The sequence below is a fragment of the Athene cunicularia genome (assembly GCF_003259725.1).
Source record: "Athene cunicularia isolate RWA chromosome 1 unlocalized genomic scaffold, athCun1 chr1_part1, whole genome shotgun sequence".
NCBI classification, from domain to species: domain Eukaryota; kingdom Metazoa; phylum Chordata; class Aves; order Strigiformes; family Strigidae; genus Athene; species Athene cunicularia.
In genome coordinates this window covers 112459466-112481124 of record NW_020799091.1, presented here as the reverse complement: position 1 = coordinate 112481124, position 21659 = coordinate 112459466, and the positions used below count along the sequence as shown (strand labels likewise).

At 46.9% G+C, this 21659-nt stretch overlaps 1 protein-coding gene across 1 annotated transcript in view; it reads right to left on the bottom strand.

Annotated features, from left to right (window-relative positions):
* Positions 1 to 1766: 1766 nt before the first annotated feature.
* RCSD1 (RCSD domain containing 1) overlaps positions 1767 to 21659 on the bottom strand; it is a 35799-nt gene continuing 15906 nt past the window's right edge. Inside the window, exons 2-7 of the mRNA XM_026855228.1 lie at positions 11722 to 11829; positions 9147 to 9236; positions 7728 to 7799; positions 6197 to 6400; positions 4662 to 5325; positions 1767 to 3784 (exon numbers count right to left, since the gene is read on the bottom strand). Of these exons, the coding sequence (XP_026711029.1) occupies positions 4675 to 5325; positions 6197 to 6400; positions 7728 to 7799; positions 9147 to 9236; positions 11722 to 11829 (1125 nt within the window). The 3' untranslated portion in view covers positions 1767 to 3784; positions 4662 to 4674. The remainder of the gene's footprint in view (positions 3785 to 4661; positions 5326 to 6196; positions 6401 to 7727; positions 7800 to 9146; positions 9237 to 11721; positions 11830 to 21659) is intronic.

Below are 21659 nucleotides of genomic sequence, written 5' to 3'. Positions count from 1 at the left end.
GGTAAGGGACACCCCCACACCCCACACACCCCCCCTCGAACTGCTTCGGTTTATCCCGGCCCGCGATTTGCCCCGCCATGCGGCCCCGCGGGCTGTGAGGGCGGGCGGTCTGACAGGCTGAGGTTCGGCCCCCCCGCAGCCTCCGCCCGCAGGGCTGCGGTGAGGGGACACACACACGCAACTGCATAGGCGCGAGTGTAGGAATCCTCTCACGGCAGCCCCCCGCGCGGGGGAAGCGAGGGCCTGTGCGAAGCAGCTGGGGGTTCCCTTCCAGCAGGCGTCCCCGGCACTGGCTCTTGGGCCTCCCCGGGCAAGGGAAATGGCTGAAGCAAAGAGCTTGGGCGTCTGGGAAGCGCGCCGCGGCGCTGGGACTGTGTTTCCCATGTGTGGGGACCCAGGGGAGCCAGCGGCGTTCCCACTGAATCCGCTCCACCCTGCTGCTTTGTCCCTGATGGGGCAGATCCTGCTAATGCCGCTTGTCATCCACAAGTTTCCGCCTCATGTTTCCACACCTCTGTACCAGCCTCCCTTGCATCCCAGATCTCTAGAAAACCCTCTTTCTCCGATCAGTAATCACTTCCAGTCCTTATCCATCCAACACTTCCTTGCGGCTCACACTACAGTTCAAACACTGTCCAGTCAAAGAATAACCATAAAAACATGATCCCAGCCAAACGCAACTGCAACAGTCTCCTTGCTCTTGCACTGCATTTCTTTTTCCACTTTATTCTTGCTCTGTTTTTCATCGTTCCCTCCCAAGTTGAAAGGTCTTCTGGCCTGTAAGGTTTGTGCTTTTACTTTTTTTGTATCTTTCCGGCACCATCCACATCAGCGGAACTGCATAAATTACATCAGATTTTTCTTGCTGAGGGCATTTGCCTATTCGACCATCAGTGTTCTTACACCTGACACTCAGCCTCATGCTCCAGCCTCAGCTATCTGGCAGGTGCATATGGGTCTGTACACCCTATACACCAAGCCAAGCTGTGGCCTACATTTCAGTCTAAAATTTTGACTCTACACACCTTGTCGATACATGACCACGCTGCCCAAGCCAATGTTGCCTGATAGCAGGGGTGGGGCAGGGATACATGTCCACATGTAGTGCCACAATGCTAATACTGGCTAGAGTCTTTTCAAAAATTGCTCTCTTGGCCTGCAGACACGGCAATGTTTGTGTGCTGCCTGAGCAAGCATTGCCCCGACAGGGATGGATGTGTAGATGCCTTCAGCTGAGAGACAGGCATCCTTTTTCCTGCAACTTGGTAAAGCCATCAAGGACAAAGATGGTGATGCAACTTCTGGCATAGAAAGTCTCTAAACTGTTGACTGTCAGGAGCTGGGAAATCTCACAGGAAGGATCATTGTGTGTCACCTTGGTTTTTTATGCTTCCCCTGAACAAGGATGCTGTTGCAGAAATGGCAGTGGGCTAAATAGCTTTGCTTTCTTCTGTTCCTAGATACATGATACCTGCAGGGCTGGGGAAGGGAGTGAGGCAGTCTCTGATGTCGCTGCTTGCCCCAGAGAACACCTTCCTTTGTGGATTAAGCACATTGGTTATTGCTGTTCCCCAAAAGTAAAAAAATACCACAAGTTAAATTAAAATTGAATGTTAAACTGCTTCAATGGCAGTGGAAATCCCACCCCTATTTTTGTCTGCTGCTGCCAGCTCTCTCCATCCTTCTTCAGGCTCCTTCATCTCCCCCAGGAGGAAACACACAGATTTTGTTTTAGTTTGGTTTTATTCCACCATTTATTTCTTCTGTTTCTCCCTCGGATTTCCATTCCCTTGCTTGGGACACACATACTCATTCTCTAAACAGGCACACATATATCTATATACACAAGGCACAATCACTCACATCCAGATGGGATACTGCTGGGAGAAGAAACAGGGTACAGCAAGTGATTGCAGCCTGCCCTGGAATACAAGCTCTAACAAACAGATTAAAATGGATTCAAAGGCAACAATGCTCCACAACATGGCTCAAAAGGACATGGGGGTCGTGTTTACCAACAAGCCCGTGCGTGCTTGGAGGGTCAACACTGCTGGCTCTCAGTAAATGACATCTCAGTGCTCTCACCTGGGAAAAAGAAAGGCAGGACACAGAGCCACTTCTTTCCTCGCGATTTTAGAGCTGGTGAACAGGAAGGGGATATTCTTCAAAGCCACTGGGTTTGTAACACTGCTGTTTTGCAGAGCCCATTCAAGGACAGATGTGGGCTGTGTGGTGTAAAATGCTTGTGCCTGTTCTGAGAGACAGGGACAACCCAAGCCTGCAACTCTGCTCACCTTGACATTTGCTAGGAGGAACTTTCTGATGGATGAGGAGCTGGCTGGTTCTGCCCTTGGTCTCTGTAGCTGTGTGTGTTTTGCTGGGCACTAGGTGGCTGGTGGCAGACTCAGGTGCTGGCCTCTGACCAATCACACCAACTAACAGCTAGCTGGCTCCTTGGCTCAGCTTTTGACAACTTTGGCTCGCTGTCTCCAGCAAGTCCAGATTTGTCCATAGTTCCATACATGGAACTATGTGGACATGAGCCCCATGGCTTTCAGCCAGAGCAGATTTTTATTCAGTATTGCAGATACAGCTTCAAGCACAACTGTCAGGAAACTAGTTAGGTGACGGACTGTTATCTATCTTTCCCCAAATAACTTATTTCATATGGGCAACAAATACTCTCCAGATGTAAAAGCTTTTTTGCCTTAGCAAGTCCAAGACCCATGACTTAACGTGCCCCAAGAGTCAATGCAAATGTAGTACAATGAGCAAGTATTTAGGAGGGACTGACCAGATGACCTTCACCAATTAATATTCAGTCAGGCCACACAACTGGAAACTCAGCCATCTAAGACCTCTTCTTTGACCTACATAAAATTAACCAGGTGTTTCCAGTAAGCCAGGATGCTTTCTATCACAGGTGGTACTCGGTGGACACACACTTAAAGTTTCAAATGAGAATCAAATGATTGGATAGGGTCTGGAAGTGAGAAAGACGGACAGACAGGCAGCCCTTCTAAATCTGGACAGGAGCCTACAACTGGATAAGAAAACTTGCCCTGTTGACCAACGCAGTACATCTTTTCTGTGCATCAAATCTGTTGGTTGTTACTTTCCACCAGCACTAAATCGTCCCAGAGTTGAAGCACACAGAAAAATTACCTACCATGACGGGCTGTTTCACAGATCAGCCAGCTTGACCCCCACTTCAAAGAGATTTTATGCTTTATGAACAATGTCCTAAGAGTTTTCCCTGTGTTCAGGGTTCACATTGTCTCCCATACAGCATATATGGAGAAAACATACTTTATCCTACTGTTAAAACATTATTTACTGAAATTTGACACCCCAAAATATTTCAAAAGAAGCTACCAAAAAGGCACCATATGTGTATGTATGTAATTGACAAAATTCATCTAAGACCAATGCAGGGGAGAAGAAAAAGACATTTTGGAGCAGGATGAAGGAGCAGAGGTAACAGGAGCGGTGGTGGCTTTCAGCTCCAGGACAACATGTATCAGGTCTCTCAGTCCCCGAATATCACTGAGGAATGTCAGCCAACACCTCAGATTTGAAGTCCAAAGCGATTGCAAGCCTGTCCCAAAGTACAATGGTGTGAAGCAGAGAGCAGCCACTCAGCTCTGGGATGAGTCTGGACCTTGGGAAATATCCGTATTCGCTTGTATCCTGCCACTGAAGGTTTTCCAGTAGCTTCCACCTTGATTGGGTTAGATGGCTCCTATTCACATGTTAAGTCTCCTGTGCCCTGATTGGGTATGTCCTTTTCAGAGGGGAAAAGGAAATTATGAAAAATAATCATGGGTCTAACTAAATACAGTGCTGGGGAGTCTATGACCTGAGGGTACTTAGGAAGTTTCTGTGCTAGGATGCAAAGGCAAGCTGCAGCCTGAGCACCAGCCTGTTTCCTTCAGTTGTTCCTTGCCAAACCAAGGAGGCATTTGACGACGGGATAGGTGGTTGAGGTGGAATGCGCTATTTCCTCAGGCATCTGTGGCTACGCTATCAGTGCTTAGAGAGTACGTAAGAAGCTACATGGAACAAGCCCCACTTTAGCCAGTGGAAATCCTCTGTTATTTCAAGTGGCAGAGGCCTATGTTTGCATGCTTCCAGGGCTGATCATGAAACTGGCGTGTGTGCAAAGACTATTTTTGCAGGCAAAGCTAACAAGCTAAACACATGGAGATATATATATATATGTATGCATATATATATATATATATATATATATATACACACACAGTGTGTGCACACCTATACATATAAACACGTGTATGTAAGGAGGCATACTGAGATAGTATATAAATGGTTATTGCTGGGGAAAAGTGCTTTTTACTGTACGTACTTTCAAATTGCTTTCAAAACAGCAGCTTGGCAGGGTGCTTGGTGAGCAGAGCCCCTCCATTTTATTGAACCCAGAATAGGCTTTGCTTCTTCTCCATCCTCTCTCTCTGTAACACCACCCAGGAGGGCTGGTTGTTTTAAACACCCTGCCTTGCAGTCTCTGTAGGCCTGAGATTTGATACTTCTGAGGTGTGGAGAACAGCAAAAATGTTGGTGTGTTCCATCAGTTGCCATTTTCATTAATAAGCAAAACCCTCTGGTATTTTAGGAGCCATCATCATGCTGACCTGTCTTACCTGTGTGTCACGGTTACTCTGTGCCCTGGTCCTGCGTGGCTGATGTTGAAGGCTCACTGGCAGTGTCTAAGCCCACTGCGTCCTGCAGCGGTTCAGGTGCCAGTCGTGTTTCTTCAGCGTCTGATGTTTTCCGTACATCTGAGCTCTCACTGTTCTCCTTTGCTTCAGCTCCAGCTTCAGCTTCTTCCTTCTCCTTGTCCCCCTTTTCCTCGTCCCCCTTTTCACAGGCACTGCCTTGCTGCTCTTCTCCCTGGGGACCCTCACACACCTTCTCCTCCTTGTTTCCAGAGGGAAGCTGGGGAGAGCTCTCCCCTGGGGCACCACAACACACTTCCTCCTCCTCCTTTGTATCCTCTGTGTTACTCTTGCAAGGAGTCATTTCCTCTGCCTGTTTTTCCCCTTTTTCTTCATCTTCTGATCTGCTGGATCCTCTCCTTGATGGGGGCTTCTCATCAGATTCTGTCTGTTTCTTTTGCTCTTTGCTCCCTGTTTCTGCTTCATCTGTCTTACCCTTGGGCCCAAACACCTCATCCCCATCTTCCTTGGCACCATTTTCTGGAGAGGAGACATTGACCCCTAAATCTTCCCCATCTCCATACTCGGACAGAGATCTTCGGAACCTCCTGGAGGGAGGCCTGCGCTTTATCGATCCCCGCGTCCGCACCTTGGAGGCAGGAAAAGCAGACATTGAAGCAGTCAAGAGAGCGGTACTGGAAAGCAGGAAAGCACAACAGAGGAAAATACCATGGGAAACATGACTGCTACCTTGGTGCCCTCACTTTTCCTGCTCTGCTACTGAGATGTAGGGAGATGAGGGCACACTGCTGCTGAGAGACTACTGTATAGGACAAGCAACTTCCTAATATATGTCTCATTTTCTTCTGTAGAGATGGTGCCAGAGATCATTGTCACAATTTAAACTGTGGCTCCTTGTCCAAGTTAAACCCCAAGCTCAAGGATGCTGCACTCATTACACAGATGCTGCTGACTTTGGATATCTCAGCCTTTTCTACTCTTGGCAGTTTGGTGGTTGAGGAAAGTGTCTGCACTCCAGTCGATGGTGAATGCAGGTCACAGCTTCCCATTTAACTTCTGAGCACTCTGTCAAGACACCTGGCAAACCATTGTGCTCTGTGTGGCTCCCTAAACTGCGCCACAGCCACCTTTGACAGTTGCTGGCATGTGACACCACCTCCTCACGGTGCTCCCTGCCCAGGTACCAACCAACCACCCTCTTACTACTGAGCTGAAGTGACTGGGTCCTGCCACTTCACCCATTCCCATCACCCATTTGGCCAGGAAGGCTGCTGGAGCTGATGGACCATGCAGCTCCATGTGCAGGTGGGCAGAGAGGAGACTCCAACAGAGTTACACTGGAAGTCTGTTTCAAACCTGGCACATAGGTCTCCTCCCTTGGCCACAAATGCACACCGATATGGCAGGATCGAGGGCTACGGCCTTCTCTTCCTTTTCATCGCCAAGGGATAAGCAAGCCTTACCCTGCTGTGATGGAGAAATCCTAGCACATACCCTACCTTATTATAAAATTGCAGCTGAGTGCCTTCCGGGGGCTGATCAAAGCTGACCGGCGTCTCACTCGCTTCGCTGGGCTGGGACTGAATCCCTGGGCTGCTGGGCGTTGAGGGAGGGGTGCTGAATGGAGAAACCAGGCCTTTCACACCAGGGCTTTTGGGAGATGCTCCCGGCAGCAGAGCAGCTGGAGCAAAAGCCAGATTGGCCTGCAAAGAAAAATCCGTGTCATGGGCGAACATGACACCGGTGTGTACTGCATGCGGTGACCACACGGAGGAACCCTTGCTCTTGCCACAGGAGCTGCCACATCTCAGCTGTCACAACCCACATACCTTCTGGTTATGGGTCTCTCCTGGTGACACTGTCAACAAACAAGTCTGGGCAGAGAAATTATGACTGGACATTTGCCCTTCCCCAGCAGCTGGATCTCAGGACGTGCCCTTTTATCATCCTGAGGCCTTCTGGGATTTTCCAGTGACCCAGCCAACCCAGCACAGTCTACAGTGGATGAGCTGGGAGAAAGTCTGAACAAGCAGCCAGCAATCGCTTCGAGATTTAAACCTTCCCTGTGTGTGCCCAAGCTGACCTCAGAGTTTCAAGCCTGGTCTGCAGTTCTTCTGAATGATCTGCGCAGTCGTGAGGAGCGAGATGACCATGGAAAGAAGCCACCTTTGTGACTAATTGTGGCAAAACACTTTCTGCTGGCCTGTCACTAAGCTCTTGTAGGCAAATGTCCTTGGGTGCATTAAGAGGGACAGTGCTATGAATAGGTTTACATGGTGTCAGGGAGGCACTGAGCTCTGGAGTCGCACGTGCTGCCAGGAGAGGCAGCTTGGCAGTGGCAGGACACTATGTCTATGGGCTCTTGAGTGCTGAGCTGCCCTCAGCAGCAAGAATTGGGCACCACAGAGAGATAAAAAAGGGCAAGAAGCACTGGGTGCGTTTGTGCGTAACTGGGAGAATTGAGGTGAGGGAAGCGCAGAGCTTCTAAGATCATGCAGGGGAGTGCCAGAGCCCAGAGCACACTCCCCACTGCCACGACTGTAGCTGCCCGCACTCAAGGCCAGCTCCCTGACAAGGTGTAGTTGATTCAAATTGATTTAGACTGCTCTGAAGAAAGAGCTGAAAGAACTCCCAGCCAGGGTTTCCCTCACTTTCTCTTGGGAGCTGCATTTCAACTGAGGTTCCTGCCCCTGTTCCTCACCCGAGCCGAGCTGCTGCCATGCCCATGCCCAGCCATGTACCCCACAGATCCATATGATCCTGGCCCATGCACTAACCCAACTAGAGACACCCCTGAGGATCGCTGGACTGCTTCTGATGCTGATTACCATACCCAGACCTGCTCTGCCTTCTTTGTTTGTGTATTGTGGGACTGGGCCCTCATCAGTGAGGCCACTGCCCTGTTTACCTAGCCGTCACCCTTGGCTTCTGGATCCCCTTCCTCTGTGGCTGCTCTGCAAGGGAAGCTATGGCAAATGCCAATCAGTTTTAATTTGGCGGAGCAGCCATGTGGGCTCTTCCAGGACCTACCTGCAGCTTTTCGATCATGGGGGAGCTTTTCACCTTGACCTTGGGGATGGGACAAGCATTTGGAGATCGCTTCTGCAAAACAAAATGAAACATGAAAAAGTCACTGTAAAGTAGGTGAAAAAGAGGAAATACAGCGACGGCAGAAAACTTAGAAGAGAGAAGCAGAAAGTGCTAGTAGGGGAGCAAAGGAAGCTTCATATAACGTCTTCACACAAAAGTTTGCTTTCTTCTTTCCTGCCACCACTCCCCTTTTGTTATCTAGCCATCCTAGGGCTCTACATACATGTATCCTTCCTCTGGGAGTAAAGGTGACTGTCTGCTTTCTGGTGAAGTATCTGAGTTAGATGATGTGTAATGGTTCTGCAGCTACATGGCCTTCACTAAGGTATCTAACCTATAACACAGTTTCCCCCAGTATTATTTCAGGACCAGACAGATTAAAATTCTACCTCTTAAAGGGTACAAGCCTTAAAGTTGGTAAACATTGTGAACTTTATGTGACAGAAAAGACTTCCTGCCACCACTTGACTAACAGAGTTAAAGGGTACCCAGTTAGTATGGGCAGGAAAGGCCTAAGTGGCTGGAAAGGTAGAGCTATGAAAGGCTGAAAACAGTTTGAGAAAGGAAGAGCATTGCTTTGAGAAGGGGCATATTGCTTTTTTCAGTTCCAAAGGAAAAGGAAGAAATCTAAGATTTTAAAGCTTGTGCTCGTTTGGCATGGAGGCAGCAAGAGCCTGTAGCTGTCAGAAAAGAAGGATGAAGAACCACCCCCCTGTTAAGGGCAGGTGACAACGTGAAATTTGGTGGGTAGACCACAAACCCTGAAATACAGAAGGATGGAAATGACTGGAAGGAGTCTGAGCATAAACTTTAGTGAGTAGCAGCCAATTTACTGGGACCTGCTCATTCAAGGGTGCTGTATGGAGGGCACCTCAAGACAATATTCTATGGGTATTGCTGACCAAACCCCTCTTCACTCTGGATTAATTATTCCCTTTTTCTGAAGAAGGAGAAATCTCAGGAGCAGAACTATTACACGATCATACACAAAACACTAGAGTTCATCTGAAGGCAACAAAGAGCATGGATGCTCCCTATGCTAAGCGCTGTTCAAATCTAATAAATGCCAGCAGTTCCTGCTTTAAAATGAAAGGTGATAACTGGGTGGATCAATCAGTCCTCTAATGGTAAAAACAAAAGCAGTAGAAATGGGATGTGCATCCATGCTACAGGAGCGGGAAACAGCGTGGAGCTGACTCTGAGTCAGTACGTGTGTGTGAGCAGGGGAAGGTTTGATGCTGCATAACTGATGTCTTTTGCTGCATAGCCTGACCCCTCTGCTACCTCCAGGCTCATGTCTCAGGAGAGAACAAGTTGAAGAGAGGAGAGACCTTGTCCCCCTATTAAATTCATACTCACTTGCTCATCATTGTCACTTGACTCAGTTTTGTGGGAATACAATGGAAGGGAGCATGGTGGTTTCCTCCGAGTTGGCTTATGTGGTGGTACCTAAGAGAAGAGAACAACCAACTGAGCAGCAGGAAAATCAGGTGTTTTAAAAAAGGAAGTGAAATTCAGGCACCAAAGGGCATGCTCTGTAAGTGACCTGCTTGGATGGCAGGGCTCTGCTTGCCTAAAGGAGTCATCCAAAGGCAGCACAAGATATTAGCATATGGGCATGTGGCCAGCATGCTAGGTGTGCATGTAGCATCTTGAGCCCAGTCCTAGTGCTGGAAAAGTGGTCTATATCTCTTTCCACAGCACAAACCATGACACTTCAGGCTTTGTGCAAAGGACACTCTTCTAAGCTGTGTAGGGTGGAGAAACCTTCCCAGAAGCTTAATCTTCAAAGCATTCTGCTAAAAACCCCCTCACACTGGAAAAGCTCGTTATTGTTCTCTTTCCTGTCTTATTACCAGGATTTCCTTTTAATGAGTCTCAGCTGCCTACCTGGTTCATGATTTTCCCATTTTGCATCTGATATATTTTAGGTGCAAAAAGGGGAATTCTGACTTTTTCAACATGCCTTACAGCCCCATTTGGTTCCCTCTAATGAAGAAAAGTCCTCAGCTGTAACCTTTAGTTTGACTGAAAACAGATTCTCCAGGGGAGAAGCAACAAGGCAATTTAACAGCACAGACACTGGTTCCTTCTGAATGTCCCAGGGCTCTCAGAAGTATGAGAGTGCTCACTAGGAATGAAGAGATGCATAGCACAGCACCTTCATAGACATTGCTCTGGTCTTGAAGCCAAGCTGTCACTGTTTTTATGCCAGGCTTGTAGTGTCCTGCCAAGCTGTTAACACACTTCTTACGGGTTAACAGACAAAATACTTGCATAATATTGTGGCTATTGGATAAGATCCACAATATAATATTTGGATAATTTTGTTACCTTCTAACAGGCAGGCACATGAAAAGTTGGATTATGGCATCTTTGCCCTCTGTAGAGTTGGCTGTCTTGGAGAACCTGTAGACTTGATGTCACTTAACTTCTGGTGGTGCTGTACCCAGCCGTGGCAATGCTGCGTCTCTAAGCAGCCAAGGGCAGCTCTGCCCTTATCTTTATATCACACTAGAAAGCAATAATATCATGTCTTATTGAAATCCCACCATTTTGCAACCATGAAATGCTGCGCTGTGCCACAGTGATTGTACCTGAGGTTCCCTGGTTGATAGGTTCCACTTTGCTGGCATGGGTCAAGCAAGGGTTAAAGACTATCCACTCAGCCATTAATCTGAAGCCAGCTTGAGAAAGCTGGTGGGGAAGTGACAGATGGTGTGGAGAGAAAAGACAGGAAACTTTGTCCTCCTCTGTCTCTGGAGAAAATGTGTTTCCCCCCACTGTGAGGCCCCTCCACACTGCCTTGGCTTGGGAGCAGCAGAGGTCTGCAGATAACACAAGAGAGGTCTGGGAACTTGCTGCCTGCTGAAGGGTGAGGGACTTAGTGCAGTTAAATCCCATACCTTAAAAAGAGGAAATGAGGGTAATGGGACAGATGGAGTGGCGCGCTGGTGACTTGAGAGAAAAAAAAGAGTGCTTGGGAAGAGATTGGCTATTCCCATCCCCGGGCCCGGCTATGGGAGTGCGAACCTCTGATAGAGGGTGGCATGCCAGCCCTGCCAGGACAGAGGTCACCACTGCATCCAGCCAAATACAGGGAGGATCCCCTTAGGCCCAGCCTGGGACACGCTGAAATAAGATGAGCAGCAGAAGGAAGCAATTCAGTTTTAAAGGGGCACTCACTGAAGAGGCTCACCAGTAAACATCTATGCATGATACAAGGGGCTCTCCTAAAATGTCAACCTCCATCCATAAACACTATGATTTTCCTTTCTTCCTAAAAGAGGTATTCTAGTGTTTTGCTTATCTTGTGAAAGACAGCTTGTGAGGTAATGCTTGGCATAGTGGGCTTTCAATAAAACTAAGTTTCATCATGATAAAGTTTAGGCACAGAGCCTGAAATGTCATTGGGAAGAGGTAACGAGGGCAAGGAAAGAGACAGCTTTCTCTCTCAGACACATACAGAAAGAATTACCTGGAGGAAACCTTCTGCTTTTGTGAACAAGGTGCTGGTGACCTGCCACTGGCTTCTACACCGTGTAATCTGTTGTTTGCTTTCTTTTTCCATGGCTCAATATCAGCTATTTCATTATTCATTGTTGCCCTCTGCCCACAAAAGCCAGCCCAGATAATACATGCATTGCTGCCTGCTCCTGTTGGATATATATGTGTACCCTACCAAGCTTTGCAGTGTCTCAGTTACAGTGTCTAGCTGTCCTGAGGTATGGCTCTACCAAAATACTCGTCCACAAGTCGGCAACACACAGAAGATACTGTCATAGCTTGCATTGCACTAGGAGACAAATCCTTTGTGAAGATTCAAAATCAAGGTGGATTGATGCTCAGATCACTGATGCTCTAACTTCTACAGGTAGAGATGAGCGTCTCATTTCCCACTTGATTACCAGCTGGTGGCTGCAGAGCTCCTTACCTCTTTTCCAGGGACATTGGCTGCTTTCTCCTTGAACTTCCCTGCTAGCTGAGCCACTGAGGGTGATGCTGACTTGTCCACCTCTGAGTTGGTCTCTGCTGGCCTGTTCTGACAAATCCGGAACAACAAGTTATGAGCAAAGGCTGGGAAAAGCAAGCAGGCTAGAGAGAAGCCTGCGTATGTGTTATAAAGTTCAAGAGTAAGCAGGGACTTTAAGCAGAGCTTCTCACATCTGGCATCAATCATCCAGTCTGAGAGCAAGAGGTTTGGGAAGACAGGACCCAGCAGCATTTTCAAATATCCCAGAGAACCAGTAATTCATGCAGAGCCTTTCAGTTCTAGCTGATGAGCCTACACTCAGTATTTTTCACAGGAAGCAAATGAAGTATTTCAAGCCAAGTGTCTGTTCCCCATCTTTTCCTCACAGTGAGCAGATGGAGTGGGGCAGTAAAGGATGTTCCCATACACCTTCTCAGCCCTCCCATTCCTCCTTCACTGCCCTGTCACCGGCGCCCTTCCTTTTCCAGTGGTTCTGCTGCAAGAAGCCATTCTCTGCCCTCACAGCAAGCCAGCATGTGCTTGGGGATGTCCCTGTGCTGTTCTGCTTTTTTGGCAGTGAAATACTCAGGCGGGTGTGGGGGAGAGAGGAAATACCAGGGCTGAGAGAAGCTTCCTCTCCCCTGGGTCGACAACAGGCTGAGAAACAGGAGGCTTGTTGGAGACTGGATGGCGTGGCTCTTCCCACAGCACGCAGCCCTGGTGTCATCCCACATTTACCTTGTTTTCTTTGCTATGTGTGTATCAAGCAATATGAGTGGAAAGCCTTGAAATCAAAGCTGATGAAAGGAAACCTTTGTTCTTCATCTTTAGTATCTGATGCCAGGGAAAACCAAACCAGAGGAACTGAGAACAACTAACCAACAATCCTTGTTTTGTTAGAGGCAGAGACCTCAAAACAACAAGCCAGGCTACGAACCATCAGCAAGGAACCTCATACCTTCACTCCCTGCACTGCTACCATGAACACATGACCAGCACACTTCTCACCCCTCTGCATCAATAATACTCTTCTGCGTCTCAGAAAGTTTCACCAAAGACCACTGCTCGAGGAATACATTTCTATTTCTCTAAAGGCTCCAGCACAGCCCTTCCTTCTCCCTTTACGCTGCTCTGCCTGGGGGGGACCTGCTGTCTTCTTGACACAACCACTCCTTCAGCATTGCTGGAGGTGAAAGGCCCTCAAAACACCAATCTGGCCCACATAAGGACCATTCCCTTGGGGTCACCATGCTACAGGGGCTGGAGAAATAGCTATGGAAACTTGAAATCATATTAAAGAAGTAATTTCTTTAGACTCCTAGTTTCTAGATTAAAAGCAAATCGAGGAGGTTACACTAAGGATCATCTCATCATCCACATCTTGGAGCATTCTCTAGTCTGAAATACCTGATAGAGAGCAGCATGGCTAAGGCCTGTTTGCATTGTGGAAAAAGGCCTTTCCCTTCCTCAGAGAGCTGTAAATAAGCGCTCCAAATAAACACTACCTTCTTTCTTCCAGGTCCACAAGCCCCTGTAGATGTCTGACATTCCTTGTTTTCAGGATCCTGACTACATCTCCCCCATTAAACTTCCCATAGGCTTTGGACCAGCTTTCCTGCATCCAGCCACAAAAGCCCTATCAATCTGTCTCCTCTTAGTGAACTTCTAGCACCTTTCTCTCATCTTTTCAGCCTTCATTAGAGTAATTACAGGCAGGGGAAGTGGCAGATAAGGGGAACAGAAGAAACAGCTGGGTAAGCAGATCAGCAGGGCAACCTGGAGCACACGAAAAATGATGGCTGGGTTAAGTGGGGAGGGAGAGTGGTTCCCAGCTGCAGGCTGGTTCCCTGCCATGAAGGGAGGGCAGGCGAGAAAGAGGAGAGAGCAAAGAATGAAGCTGGAGAAGGCAGGATGGATTGGGAGGCCTGGCTCAGCATATCAGCTCCCAGGATACCTGGGCATGGCAGAACAGACACCTGAACTGAGGACTTAGTTGAGGTTGAGGAGCTGCAGGCACTCTGTGGTGGAAGGATTGCCTCCATCACAGTCCCTTTTTCTCCAAGAGCTTCTTTCACAGCCCTTCGCCTTTACAGAGAAATGACACTGCATTTCCTCTTGGCCTCTTCAACCTCTTGTTTTGGGGTGGTTATGGGGTTTTTTCTTTTTTTTTTTTTTTTTTGAGTTACAGCCTGAAAACACAGCTCCCTTTCTTTGGATTTGATCAAAGCTGTGAAGCTGGAATGATTCCATGCATTTCTTGTTTTGCTGGTAGCAGGCATTGATTGCAATGTGGGTCTTGACGGTGTGAAGCTCGCCGGCCGGGGTGCAGGAAGGAGTGAACATGCCATTCTAAGATTAGTACAAGTAGCCCACGGGCTGTGTTGTCTGGAAACTGCCAGCTGCAGACTCTCCGATTACGCTACGGGTTTTGCAACAAGAAAAGTCCTTTCTGGCAATTACACTGCCATCCTTTATCCAGCTTTTTCTACAGCTGCTTTTAAATTATTTTTCCCAGCTGGTGTGCCAGGCTCTATGTCTTCTAGTCAAGGTAAAGTGCTGTATCAGGGCACCTGGATGCGAAAAGTTCCCTTCCCTGCTCTTCAAGAACACTGGCACCCTGACTTCCAGGGGCCAGACTGGCAGTCTCCCTCCCACAAGAGAGGGAGTGGGCTAGTGTTGGTGGATGAGTTGGAAGCACTGTCCAGAGACCTACGGTTTCCACCTTCAGGACATGGATCCTGGGAACATGTAGCCCAAAGGACTTGTCTGGAAAAAGTAACGGAGAGAAGCAAGCAAGAGGCATCAGTGGACTGAAACTCCGTCCGGAGAGAAGCATTCAGGGGGCCTGGTCTGCAAATCGGACAGGATTGAAAACTTGCTCACTCTCACCTCAGAGCATGTACTATCCCTCAGCCTCTTCCACGACTAAGACACACGTCTGCTTCTCTCACCCAAGAGCTCAGTGCTGGCTCTCCCCTGCCTCGTGATACTAGTGCAATCTCTTCCATTCACAGTCATTTATCCTGTATCAGTGACATAGCCCACCACTTTTATGAATGATGAAGATGAGCAGCTCTTCTCTTTTTTGTAAAAAAAAAAAAAAAAAAAAAAAAGTAAAATTACTCAGATGTTAAATTTGTGCTGTTTACAGCCAACTGCTGATTCTTTTCCTTTTCAGAAGAGAAGTGTTATCAGCCTGCTTGGGCTAAAACCAGCAAGCTAAGGTAAAAGACTGACTCCATCAGTAATTTGGTGACTGCTACTCTGCGGTCTTTTACTGTTCCATAAAAATAAGTGTCTAAGCATTGCATATTCTGAAAAATGTCAGATAGAGCAGCAAAACAGAAATTGAATTGTACCATCAATGTAAGCATGGCATTGTCTGCAAAAGAGGAAGTGTAACTAGCAAGTTCCGTGTAAGGGGTTTCATTTTCCTCTTCCAAACAAATTTGTAAATTTGAAAATAGTTTTCAACTCCATCTTTCTTCATCTGCTTTTAAAACTGAACTCAGTCCTTCTGGCAGCATTGAGGAAGAACAATCCCAACTTCACTGGTGATTTAATGTGCCAGAAAATGCGAGGGCTAGTAAGGCTGCCTGATGTGGCAGTAGTAATGTCTCACAGAGGGGGCCCCTCAGGACAGCAGTGGTCATTACCTGGCTTAATGACATTTGCCAATTCTCCCGCTAGAGCCTGTAGACCCACCATGGGCACCAGGTGAGAGAATGTGCACACTGAAGGCCCACAGAAAAGAGGTAAAGAGATTGAAGAGTTTCTCTGTGCATTACGTTTGGGTACTTACAAAGAGCTTTCCTTAAAGATCACAGATTTAAGCTACAGGTGGGAGGTGCCTGCAGTGACACTCTTATGAAATCAAAATTACAAAGACTCCTGGGGAAAACTGGAAAGCCAGAGGTGGCTTTGGGGATGAATTTCAATGTCCTGATGGGACTGGTGCCAAACTAGCTTCAATAGCCCTCAGCTAGCAGTTTTTGTCATGATCCACCTCCTTGCAATTGAAAGCTTTACCTCACAGAATCGGTATCCCACTAGTTTTGTCACTGTGCATAATGTGGTACTGGAAATGCTGGTCTGAAAGGGTACCAGTGTGGCTCAGAAGCAGATACTGAAGGAGAAGTTCAGGTTTGGATTTGTGCATCTAGTTTGGCTAATGAAAAAAGGCTAAAGGTCTATTAACTGCCATAAAGTGGAGCACTTAAATACCAGCTGAATAACATCAGAAATTTGTGCTGCCTTACTCTCCTTCCCTCCCCTATGAATCCTCTGACTTGTCTGCTTTTGCAGGTAGGATATTTTGTCCAGATGGAGCACCTTTTATCTGAGATGCAAGCCCTCCACAGCACCTTGCAAGGCTGGCATATTCAGCAGCTATGAAACGAGTGACGGTTACACAATTTTTTGTAATGGTCCTGTGCACTTTCCACCCCTATTCTCATGTAGTTGCCTCTATACATGGTTTTGAGGACAGTCCCTGACCTCCACATTCCTTCCTTGCTTCTAAAGAGCTTTGCAGGAACGATTCCCTGCAGCTCCTTCTCACACTAGTCTATCGTGCCTACACCTTCGTGCACCCTGCACTCTCACAAGCTCTGCAAAGGTCCCCCATGACCGTCATGGTTTGATTTTTTTTGTTGCTGCACATATAATCTACCTCAGCACAAGCATATATGGAAAAAATAATGACAAATATAGTGTGTCAGAGGCAGACATAATAAGGCATTTGAGGCTCAGGGCTAGCTACACAAACAGGATCCAGAAATAGTGATCTCAGCACTCAGCTCTCAACACTGTGCCACAAGAAGGCAGTTGTCAATATGCTAGATGAAAACTGGAGAGGGTCAGTGCTTTCAGGGTGCAGTTTCATAAGGACCTGGTTTTGGCAGAAAGACAGCTTATGTTTCCAACTGATCATTCTCCCTTGACCTTTCCTTCTGCCCCTTCCCCCCTCCCTTGCACCAGTGTGAGTTTGTGGGGCTGTGCTGTAAACTAGATCACTGAAATGATCTGGGCTAAAAATACATCCCTTAACTCTTTACAAGGTTATTTTTAGTCCAGATCATTTCAGCAATCAAGTTCACAGCGCAGCCCAACAAGCGCTTGCACTGTGGTGGTAGGAGGGGATGGAGGGGTGGCAGGAGCAGACTGCAGCACAGAGGGGGAGGACTTCCCTTTTACTGCTCCAGCCAGAGCATGAGGACATTGCATCCTTATGTGTTCTCCCATTTAGAAGGCTGATACGACAGAAAAATCATATTTTTGCACACCTGCTTGTAAAGGCTGTTCTGATCTGTGGCACTAGTATTTCGCCTTGCAATCTGTTGCCTCCCATCTGAGTACAAGCTGTGAACCCAGGGACTGCCTGCGAGCTGTCACGGGGAGCACGTTACTGGCAGCCAAGTGAATCAGAAAGAAGTCTCTTTTAAGCATCTAAAGAGCCCCACAAATACTATGTCAGAGACTTCCAGAAGCCCCACTTCAAGCAGCAGCAGCTGCACAGGTGGCTGGGGAGCGGGTTTTCCTTGCTGCATGGCAGAGGCAAACCTCTGCTCCTGAAGTACCTGCTCAACTAGGGAAGGATGGAGGATGCATCTGTGGGGAGACAACTACTTAAGTCAAAATAAACCATCATCACACTCTGCCTGGAGGCCAGCAAAAACCACTGGGAAGCAGTGCTGTAGTTTCCTTCAAAATTAAACCATCAACCTTCACCAAGGAGCTGGATTTCAGGAGGGAATGGAGCCTCTTGCAGAACCCCTCTTCCCTGTCTGGCTCAGCCCTCTGAAGGCAAAGGACATGCTTTCTGCACCAAATCTTCCCAGATTCAAAACCCACCCTTCTCGTTTTTCAGTAAGGTAGGTCTAGGATTTGAGGACCCAGCTGGTCATAGGCCTTGTCTGCATGGGAAAGCTTATGCCACTCTCTCAGCTTGTGTGGGGAGCAGTACAGCCTTTATCTGACAGAGGTACCTGGTTTTCCAATAACTGAACTCATTCACAAGCAGCTGGGCTGAGAAGAGCCATTCTCAAACTTCTCATATACCTGTTTCTGACAGCATTTTCAGAATGACACGTTAAGCTGTAGCGGGGAATGTGCCTCTGTGCAGGGCTTCCCGTGGCAGAAGGGGGGTGAATGTCTCCTACCCCTGCAGTGAAGTGCTGTATCCTCTCTCCTAAAAAGAGTACCCTGCAGAGATGGGGTTTAATGAACTGGAGATATCCTACTCACTTGCAGATCAAGCAAGGGAGAAGTGATGACTATACTAGCTGCTCCCATACTGCCCCACCAATTTGGTGTGACCATTTCCATAGGCAAGAGCTAATCTCTTCTCCCTGTCTCATCATTTACTCAAACACTGAGGCCAGTTGGAGGCAAAAGGCCACTGAATATTCACACAATGCAAGATCCAAGGTACAGTTCCTGTCTATCTGTAGAGGACATGAACTTATGCTCTGGAGAATGCACCATGAATGAATCTCATTACCATCCAAACACACCTATGTGTTAGACCAGTCCTACCTTTTTAAAGGCCACAATAATATTCAATAATTATGCAACACATAATAGTAATATGTCTACATGAATTGAAGTAATAAAACATTTCCTTCAGGTAGGAGTATCTTTAGCACCTGTTCAAGGGCAAGTGTCCAAAGAGGCCAAACGACCAAACAATCCTTTTCTACCCCTAGATTCATTTATTGTTCAAGGAAGATAATCTAAAGAAACCTGGAATGGGTGCCTGGGTGTGGGTCTTAGCCTTAAAGCAGAGAATACCATAGAACAGAAAAGTTTAGGTTCACCTGGGGAAATCTGCCACTCTTTTCGTCGTGTTCAATGGCAGGAAATAGGTAACTGAATTTTCATTTTCAACCTTTTCTTACAGGCACCAGTTATTTTTGCTCTCACATTCTATAAGTGCAGATAAGATTAGATGGGCAGCTCATCAGGAACACCTCTTTAAATGAGCTGAAAAAAACTCAAGAATAGTTTTTTAATTAGGATTGGACCCAGGTTACCAATGGAAAAATCTCTCTAATACATAGTTTGTAGTTTCATTGAAATCCATCTCTCCGCATCTGCCATTTAGATGAATCCTAGTTTGCACCTTCCTGCCAACATAACCTGAACTGATTTGTTTATCTGTGTCCATGTGAGTACATCAGTGGCATCAGGATCATATTGAAAGAGAGACATTGTTCAGACTGAGAAGGGAAAGGTAAATTAGCAAGATAGGTTTAAAACACAAACTCCCCCAAAGGAGAAAACTGAAAGGCAAGAGGGTGGGAAAATACCTGAATCACATCATGAGCAAAAATCAGGAGAGGCTGCTACCCACAGTCTGAGCCTGCTCATTCTCCTCGTGATTCACAAAAGCATCAACACAGGCTGAGGATAGCTTCCCCAGGAAGTGGGGGACTCACAGTCGCCTTGGTCCATTTTTTACATCCCTAGAAGGAAATCTCATGATGCTTGTTCCAACGGGAGCTCAGCAGCATGCTGGGTCCCTGGCTCAAGAAGCAACACATCCTAAGATGTAAGTCCTGAATAAACAAACCTCTGCTTGCTACACTGACCCCTCTCCATCCCAGTGAAGCATCCTTCTTCCCATCTCTCTCTATACCCTTCTTCACAAATCTTTCTCACTGGAGACCTTCCAGCTCTCTGTTTCAGGAGATATTTATGTGGTTTATTTATGCACTTTGTGTCTTATCTGGCAATGAAGCTTCTTGTCTGCTTGTGCTAATTATTGGCAGAAGTCCCAGCTAGAAGTGGCTGCAGCTGTGGCTCTGTGATACCTTATAGCCAGTCCTCTCCATGATTGTGCCAGCATAGCCCATAACACCCTGGGATGCAAGGCCAAAGCTCCTACCTACACTACCTACCATTTGCTATAGAACAGGAGTGATAATTATTGTGCTGTGCTCCACCAAAGCAAAAGCTACCTTGTGAGCCACTTCTGCACCTTCCTCTGGTGCAGCTAGGCTAGCTCTGTGAACTCTGTATATCTGAGATTTATTGCAGGTACTCTCCAGGAGAGGACAAGACCAGAACACCTTGCAGATCTTTTAGGTGTATCCTAAATGCTGGAAAAGAAATAATATTTTTCTACTTCTCTCTTTCTGTTGTGCTTCTTTGATAAACCTTTGCCAGGAGCTAAATGCCTCCGTTTCACATACCAGATGAGAATTTTGTGACCTTTAAGAATGGCAGCATGCACAGAGTCCTCATCCTTTTCCTCCAAGCTGCTATCAGATGGCTGGACAAAGTGGAATAACTGGCCTCAAACTACCATGGGTCCCCCATTGCCAGGACGGAGGAATACAACACAACAGAAAGCTGAGCAAAGAAAGTAAGATTTCCATGTAAAGATTCAAAGAGAATTCTGAGGCTGATATCAGGACAGACAAACCCAGCTGTGAAAGAGTTTAAGGGCATGTTGAGGTGTATAATGATGATCTCGGCACGCTCTGTAAAATCCTTGGCTGTCATTTGCTGTGACTGGCATTTTAAAGGTCATGCAAACAGGTTTCTAGTTCGACTTACAACAAAAGGAAGGACTGGTAAGCTTCTGTCTGTCTCATGTGAGAGTGAGCACAACTGTGCAGAACCATTGCACTTCCAAGATAAAGCTTCTTCTACATTAAGGTCAAGCCTCAGCCAGTGCAGAGTGGCCTCCACATCTGGCTGATGTCACATGCAACAGATTGAACCTTCAACATTGAAGCTTCGGGGAAAGGCATCTGCAGCCTGAAGGAACACATTGTGAATGCTGGAGATTTCTGAACAATCTGTGAAAACAACGGGACCTCAGATTAAGTTTGGGACCAGCATGAGCTCCTGGGCCCTGAAGGGGTTTGAGACTCCTCTGACTCAGGCACACATCTCTTCTTCACATACCTCTCTGTAGCTGTAGATTCTGGGTTCCTTCAGACAAGGGAATGCTCAAGGGAATTGAGAAATATCAAAAAAGAAAAGTAAAAAAATACTAGACACAGAAGTTTTGGAGACGGGCAGGAGGAGGTAAGGACTCCTGATTACACATGCTACCTTCAAGACAGTCAGTGTTGTTAGAGCCCAGTGATCTCTAGCAGCTTCCTTCAGTTCTAATCTTAATGAAAACAGACACTCTCACAGCAACCCTAACAAAGATTTGACTAGAAATACCAAAATGCACATCTCAGGAACACAAATGTCAGATCTCTTAAACTCTTCATATTTCATAGTTTTCAGTGGAGAGCAACCTTCTTGCCTGACGTAAATCGCTGCCAGCCTCTCTTGAAGTCTGTGAATAAATTAGTCACAAGTACAACATCCCTCCTCAGACTGGTATCCAGGTAAACATCCCACACACAAATAAATGAACACAGGATGAGTGTGTGAACAAAACTGCAAGACTATTGTATAGCTCTAATGAGGGTGATGAACAGCTCTGACTATAACACAGGGCAGAACAGCATGAGGAATATGGACTTCAAAAGAGGGTTGCATATCTGGGTTTTTTTAGGAGAAAGGGCAGGAAACCCCTACTTTACATAAAATACGTAAAATTATGTAACGTTTCCCTGTGTTTGGAAAGAGTTTGCTTTAGGGCAACATTTTTACTCAAGACGTGCAGTGGTCTGGTCTTGATTTTCCCCTTCTGAGAGTTCCCTCATGAACTGCTGTCATCTTGGCACTCAGGGTCAAGCATTGCTCAAAGGGTGATGTGAGGATATTCCAGCTCAGCAATGATGAGCAGCTTTCATCCACAAGACAGCAAGCAGCTCTTGAATACAGTGCAGTAATTTCCAAACAACAGAAGCTCAGATCTGCCAAATTCAAAGGCTCACAAAAGCAAAATTCAGGAATTAGGCAGAGATGGGAGATATCATGTAGCCAGA